Here is a 7,747-nt window from a genome sequence, read left to right as displayed (position 1 = left end):
AGATGGCCGGGGCGTTGGTTAGCCTAAATGGCATGACCAGGAACTCATAGTGTCCATACCTGGTTCGAAAGGTCGTTTTGGGGATGTCTTATGTTCTTATTTTCAACTGATGATAATCTGATCGCAGGTCTATTTTGGAGAAGACCTGCGCACCCTGCAGCTGATCGAAGAGGTCGTCAATTCTGGGAAGGGGATATTTGTTCTTGATTGTGACCTTGTTCAATCCTCTGTAATCAATACACAGTCTCAACGTTCCATCTTCCTTTCTGGCAAACGTGACTTCGGCACCCCAAGGAGACACACTGTGTCTAATAAAACCACTGTCTTGCAATTCAGTGATCTGTTTCCTCAGCTCTTCCATCTCAACGCGGCTCATGCAGTAAGGAGCAACCGAAATGGGCTGGGTGCCTGGTTGTAGGTCTATAGTGAACTCAACTTCCCTGTCCACTGGCAGTCCGGGCAGTTCGTCCGGAAACACATTTGAAAAGTCTCGGATGACCAGAATCTCTTGGATACAAATTTTCTTCTTGGGCTTGCGAGTTAGAGAAAATAGCAAGGTTAAAGTACTTGAAAGTTAAGAGAACTTTCCATCAAGGAATAAGTATCAAATGATTTTATTAATTTGTAAATGGCTCCTCATTAGGAGGATTGAATACAATCTTCTTGTTAAAGTAATCTATGGTGGCGTGATACGCCGCTAGCTAATCCATTCCTAAAATTACATCAAAATCCCCCGTGTCTAACCCTATTAGGTCTACAGTCAGTTTTCTATTTGCTATCTCCACGGCACAAGCCCTGTAGACAACTTTTCCTAATAGTGTTTCACCCCCAGCAGTAGACACAAACAACACTAAATCAAGTTTATCAGGTGAAACATTAAGTTTGGATGCAAAAACATGTGAAACAAATGAATACGATGCACCAGTGTCAAATAAAACACGAGCAATATGGTCACAGATAGTGTACATACCCTGTACCACGTCTGGGTCGGCGTCGGCATCCTGTTGTGTGAGGTTGTAAACCCTGCCCTGAGAAGGAGGTCTTCCTTGATTCTGGTTCCTTGGGCACTCTCTCGCATAGTGCTGGGCACTACTACATATGCAACAAGTGTTGTTGAGGCGATAGCATGGTCGGTCCCCGTGATCCCTGCCACAGTGCTGACAGATCTTGCCACGTGCTGCCCCTAGAGCCTGAGAGGTAGCCTAGATCGCCGGTCTGGGCCTCTTATTTTGTTAGACAGGCGCAGTAGGTGCTAGTCTGTGGGGTAGAACTGAGGGTCTGTGACTCCCTGATGATTGGGAAAGGGTGTTGAAACTCCTCTCCATGATCTGCACCTTTGCTAGAACAACTGAATATGTCTTGAGCTCTAGTACTAACAAGTGCTGCTTGATCTCTGGGCGGAGGCCCCACTGGAATCTCCTGGCCTTTCTGCCCTCATCCATTAATGTTTGAGGGGAGTATCGGCCCTACTCTAGGAACTTATGAGTATACTTCGACACTGTCATGTTTTCCTGGACCAACTGAACAAACTTCATCTCCTTTAAATGTCGGATGTGCTCGGGGAGGTACTCAGCATGAAAGGCTGCTAGGAACTGCTCCCAAGTGACAGGTGTAGGCAGGGTGGTCTGCTTGAGCTCCCACCAACGATCAGCTTCCCCCACTAGCATGTAGGAAGCAAGAGTAACCCTCTGCTCAGGAACCACTCTTAAGGTCTTGAAAGCCTTCTCTGTCTCCGCCAACCAGTACTGGGCATCTTCGAAAGAGGACTCCCCTGCAAAAGTGGAAGGGTTTAGTCTCTTGTACCTCTCTACGTAGCCCAAGTCAATAAGGGAAGGAGCTAGGTCCCGTGGAAGAGGGACTAGGCCGGGCTGAGGATAGACTAGGGGGCCCTGTGGTGGTACCTGCTGATATAGTGGGGGCACCGGATTATACTGCGGCGGTGGTGCCGGGTGGTACTGTGGAGGTATAGGCTCTTGCTGGGGTGGCTCGGGATCCACTCGCTGCAACTGTGGCTCAAACTGTGGTAGTGGGGGAGGGTGGGGTAATTGCCTTCTCTCCTCTCGACCTTTCTGAGCAGCAATGATCCTTTCGAGCATCTCAAATATTCTATCAACATCTTCCCGAAGCGAATCATCTCGGGCTACTCGGTTTAGTGGGGGTCTCCCTCTCTTCATCTCTCTGCACCTGCATTTTCACAAGGAAGGGTTGAGTAATAATTCTCAGTTTGGTATTCCTCTAAGTATTATTGTGTAAGGGACGAGTCTGAGGAACGCGGCTCTGATACCAACTGTAACGGCCCCAGAAATTAAAAGGAAATGTATAAATTTATTGTAAGTGCAGAAGCGGAATAAAATAGATTATGATTAACATCCCGGCACTCTAATCACCATAGAACTCATGTTAAATCAAAGAAAAATGTTATAAACAAATGGAAATCACTAATGTAAATAATGAAAATTGAAAAAGAATGAAGAAAAATGGATGAGTTGCCTCCTATCAAGCACCTTTTTTTAATGTCCTAGGCTAGACATTGTCAAATTTTAAGCACCCAAATTAGTTTCTAGTCTTATAACCTACATAGCGCGTTAGAACTTGTCACTAAAAGGGTCTCCTATCCTCGTAAGAACACATATTTCAAATGTTTAGGCGGCGGTTTGGGCTCTAGTTTTGGTGCCTGCAAAATAGAAGGTAGACATTTTGTGTCAAACATAGGAAGGTCAACACACGATGTATTGCTCCTTTGAGGTTTAAATGTCTCCAATTCAAATACCATATCTTGTGGATTCTTTTCAGCAGCAAGATCCCCTTTTAAAATGTTTAAGTCGTTCGCATCAAAATTCTTATCATCATGGCTTGAATCAAAATATTTTTGATTTAGAGGATCTACAGTATCAATATCATACACATAAGACACATCACCAGGATACTTCATATCATCATAAACATTAAATTTTATAATTTTTCCATCAAATTCTATAGTGAGTGTACCATCCTGAACATTTATCTTCGTTTTGGTTATACTACAGAAAGGTTTTCCTAGCAAAATATCAGATGGATTAGATGATTTATCAACTTCCATGTCTAACACAAAAAAATCAGCAAGAAAAATAAGATTATCAACTTTGACAAACACATTTTCTAGAACTCCTTCAAGATAAACAACTAATCTATCAGCTAACTGAATTACAACACCTGTTTCTTTTAATGGACCAGCATTTAACCTTGAATAAATTGATAAAGGCATTACATTTATTGATGCTCCTAAATCACACATGGCTTTCTTAATTTCTAAAGGGCCTATCTTATAAGAAATAACAAACATACCTTGGTCCATGTATTTGAGGGGTAGTTTCCTCTAAACTATAATTGAAACATTTTCCCCTATACTTACCCTTTCATTGCAGCTCAACTTTTTCTTGTTGGTTCATAGTTCCTTTAAAAGCTTGGCATATCGAGGTACATAGTTAATTACATTAAGTAAATAAATGTTTACCTTAACTTTGTGAAACATTTCTAAGATCACTTTCTCTTCTTTTTCCTTCCTTGATTGTACAAATCTTTGTGAAAATAGTGGAGGGATTATAAAAGATGTTGGTTGGTCTAAATCTGGGTTTGTTTTGTATGTCTTGCCATCAACTACAGCTTTTGGTTATGTTTTTTTCTGTAAGCCTTGCCGAAGACTGAAATTTCCCAGTAGTTCCTTACCACTTCTTAATGTGATAGCACATATATTTTACCTTGGATTGACCTCGATTTGGGATGATAATTTGCCTTGCAATTCCAACCTACTCATAAATGCTACTAATTGGCTCACTTGGGTCTCCAAATTTTGAATGCTTCCTCTTGTCTCCTATTGAAATTGTTGGGTTTCGTAGCAAGTGATTTAACAATTTTTTCTAGAGGTATGCCTTGTTTTGGTGGTGCTGGTTATTGTTATGGAGGCGGTCTTAGCTAATGTTGTTAGAATGTTGTCTTACTTTATAGCTAATGTTAGGACCATCCCTCCATCCCAGGTTCTAAATGTTGGAATAGGGGTCATATCTCCCTTACAACTGGCTAAAGAATCCTCCAATTGCATTAATTTGTTGTCGGTCATCATTTTGAAGTGTAGGATACATGTTTGTAGGATGTCTAAGATGTGCACAAAATCCACAAACATTTACCTGAGGGTTATTCACTGCAGCCATATTCCTTACCAAATGAGTTAATTAAGAAATTTGAGACTCAAGGGAAGAAATACTTACCTCATTCATTCTCCAAGGGGTGTCATGAGTGGAATTGAATTACTGGAAAGTGGCTGCCATGATTGCTATCAATTCTCTAGCTTCTCGAGATGTTTTTTTCACTATGGCACCACCACTTGCTGCATCTAATATTTTTCTTTATGTATTTAGCAATTCTTTATAAATATAGTGAATGAGAGATTATTCTGGGATATCAAATTGTAGGCGACTTGCCCACAACTATTTTAACCTCTCCCAATAATCGTGTAAGCTCTCGGAATCTCTTTGACATATTCCACATATTTTTCTCCTACTGCTGGTTGCCCGGGATGCTGGGAAGAAACAATCTAGGAAGTTTTTACTATCTCTGCCTAGGTTGTGATTGAGACAGGAGATAGGTAAAACAACCAATCATTGGCTACATCATCCAAAAAAAAGGGAATACCCTCAATTTTATCTGCTCTTCAAACACTCTGTTCAACTTCATACTTAAGTACACGACATGAAATTCTTTGACCTACTTGTGCGGGTTTTCATTCTCTAAACCATTGAACTTGGGTAGTAAGTAAATTAAGTGAGATTTTAGCTCAAAAGCTAAGTCAAGATTTGGACAAGTGATGCACAGGGGCTGCTGGTTAGTAGGCGATGCTACCAGCTCCCTCAATGTGAGTTCCTTGGCTATCTGTTCAGTTTCTGCTTCGGTTTTAATGGTTGTGTTGCTATCTGCAAAAATCATGTCCTGCTGGCACGTTTTCTTCTTTAGTTGGGTTTGTTTCCTTAAGTCTTTTAAGGTTTTCTTCATTTTTAAATCGTAAAAAAAAAAAGATTCTCCATGATCAAATCTGGTCACAAAAAGGAAAAATAATTAGTTAAATTTAATTTCCCAGCAACGGCACCAAAATTTAGTGGGTGTCGAATCTAATAAATTTAACTTCCTAATTAACCAATAAAACAATATTGTAGTTGTGATAAGAAGGGTTGAATCTGCATGAAATTAGAAACTAATTTTCTTCCTTGACCAATAGATAAAAAACAAGTAAGGGGGGATTTTATATAATCCAATACACAAAATATAAAATAAACAATGAGTAGAATAATATTAAACAAACTTTTGGCTACAAATTAGATACTAAAATGATTATAAAAATTCCTAGTTGACGAAATAACTAGCTCCAGGAATGAAGTTGATTATAAATGCAATGATTTATTTTATCTAAAATATGGAAAATTAGTTATAGTTATTGAAAATGTTCCGAAAACCAATCCTCTCTTAGTCATAAAACAGCCAAGAAATGTTAGTTAGTTGGCTCTTTACTGCCCAGCAGTTCTAGGAACATCCACAGTATTTAACTTGTCAACGGCCTTGAGAGCTAGAAGGACCTGATTCAAGTTGCTAGATTCATTTGTGTGAACCGGTCAACCAGATTACTTAACTCCTAAATGCGACGCTAATCACTACTAGGTGCCAAAACCACTCAAACAATTACGGATTTGAGGAGTTCGGCTAGTTGCTTGTAGTTTCCTTTCTCGTATGACGAATCCTATTCAAATGGATTCAAAACAACAAATATATATAGGTGTAGGATGTAAATAAATACTATATCTAAAATAGAACTCAAATTAATTCGATTAGATCTCACAAATACACTTACGGAGGTTGCTAGATCTATCAACTAAGAAAAAGAAATAAATCAGCTACTAATGGTGGAATTTTTAATACTAATGAGTTCTTAAAGAGTAAATAGAAGAAGAAAGATGAAAAAGAAAAAAAAATTACAAAAGCTGTTGCGTGTAGCATCGGGAAGAAGAGATGATGATAAACCAACTTTGCAGCCGCTCTCTTTATAGAAAAGAAGCTAGGGTTTTCTTCTTTTGTTGATTAGGATCCTTTTCCTTGATTTTTAACTTATCTCAAGCCTTCTAAAATATTTTTCCCTTGATTTTTGGCCCTAGATCTTGGCTTGAATAATATATTTTTCCATATTAAAAAACCACATGCTTTAATTTAAATCTGTTGCTGTGTGTGACTCTTAGCCTTGCCCAAAGCTTGGTTGTCTGGGGCAGGATCCAAGCATTGCCCAAGGCTTATTTATGGGCTGATGACTCTTTTAACAAACTCTTTCTCTTTTCATGTATTTTTTTCCTTCTTTCATCCTTATATCCTATCTTGCAAAAAAACATAAAAATAACTCGGATTAGATAAGATATCATCAAGTTTAGCAACTCAAAAGTGGGTGATAATGATGTCATGTTTAGGCACTATCACCAACCGTTCAAACTAACAACTTTGAGATCAAGCCAATAGTACTACAATTGATCCAATATACTTGTCATTTTGGAGGATTTCTTAGTGAAGATCCATACCAACATATAGCTAATTTTCTCCAAATTTGTGATACTTTCAAGTACAATAGAGTTTTTGAAGATGCAAAGAGGTTGAGGCTTTTCCCGTTCTCTTTAAGGGACAAAGCACAACGTTGGTTACAATCACTACCACTAAACTCCATAGCTACTTGGAATGCATTGGCACAAGAATTCCTTTGTAGGTATTTTCCTCTGTCTAAAATTGCACAATTAATAATGAAGTTACTAAATTTTTGCATGGAGATTTAGAGACCTTATATGAGGCATGAGAGAGATACAAGGATGTGAAAGAAGATGCCCTCAAGAAGAATTCTCTATTTGGCTAAAAGTACAAACCTTCTATAATGGAATTAATAGCTAAGGTAGAAGGATGATAGATGCTTCATGTGGAGGTTCACTATATGAAGTCACCTAAAAAAGCTTATGAATTGATAAAGGAGATGGCTACCAACTCAAGTAAATGGCCTACTTAAAGACAATCTATAAAGAAGGCAGCTAGAATTTATAATATAGAGGTTTTTACGACATTAGCAACTCAAATGGAAGCATTGAATAAGAATCTACAAGGGGTACAATTATAAAAATCAGCTATTGTGGCAGCTATTTATTATTCTTGTGGAGGAGGGCACTCAAATCAAGAGTGTCAAGTAGGTAACACATTTGCTACTAATTATGTGCCTGATCAAGCTAATTTTATTAATGATTTTCGTAGGCAAAATTATCCTTTCAGCAATACTTACAATCCTGGTTGGAGAAATCAATTAAATTTCTAATGGAACAATAATAATAATCAAGGGAGACAACCACCACCAAGATTCCACCTCAACAACATCCTCCACCACCTAAAAAGAAATCAAACTTGGAAGAGGTGATGACAAAGTTCATTAACTCTACCAAAGCAAGGTTGCAAAATCATAAGGCTTCTACGAAGAATCTAGAGACACAAATTGGACAACTTGCCAATGCTTTTGCGGGTCAAACTCAAGGGTCGTTACTAAGTAACTCAGAGACTAATCCCAATGAGTATGTCAAGCCTATTACACTCAGAGATGGGAAGGTGTTAGAGGAGCCAAAGAAAATGTTAAGAGCTAATAAGGTGATTCATTCAAACCAAGTTGAGGTAAGTGTGGAAGAGAAAGGTAAGAAAAATACTAACTACA

The 7,747-nt window shown here is 38.6% G+C and overlaps 1 protein-coding gene and 1 non-coding gene across 2 annotated transcripts; both read right to left on the bottom strand.

Moving 5' to 3' along the window:
* Window positions 1-2,611: 2,611 nt before the first annotated feature.
* On the bottom strand, window positions 2,612-3,274 carry LOC148266757 (uncharacterized). The gene is made up of 2 exons (XM_088216054.1): window positions 2,771-3,274; window positions 2,612-2,674 (listed from the first exon to the last, which is right to left on the bottom strand). The coding sequence occupies exons 1-2, from the start codon at window positions 3,272-3,274 to the stop codon at window positions 2,612-2,614; spliced, it is 567 nt and encodes a 188-aa protein (XP_088072180.1).
* A 3,519-nt stretch (window positions 3,275-6,793) lies between these two features.
* LOC148266756 (small nucleolar RNA R71) lies at window positions 6,794-6,899 on the bottom strand. Its single transcript, XR_015818192.1, has one exon. It is a non-coding gene; the product is annotated as a small nucleolar RNA R71 (small nucleolar RNA).
* Window positions 6,900-7,747: the final 848 nt, after the last annotated feature.

The sequence above is a fragment of the Carica papaya genome, chromosome 3, assembly GCF_054855325.1.
Source record: "Carica papaya isolate Zhongbai chromosome 3, ASM5485532v1, whole genome shotgun sequence".
NCBI classification, from domain to species: domain Eukaryota; kingdom Viridiplantae; phylum Streptophyta; class Magnoliopsida; order Brassicales; family Caricaceae; genus Carica; species Carica papaya.
This window is presented reverse-complemented; position numbering and strand designations above follow the sequence as displayed.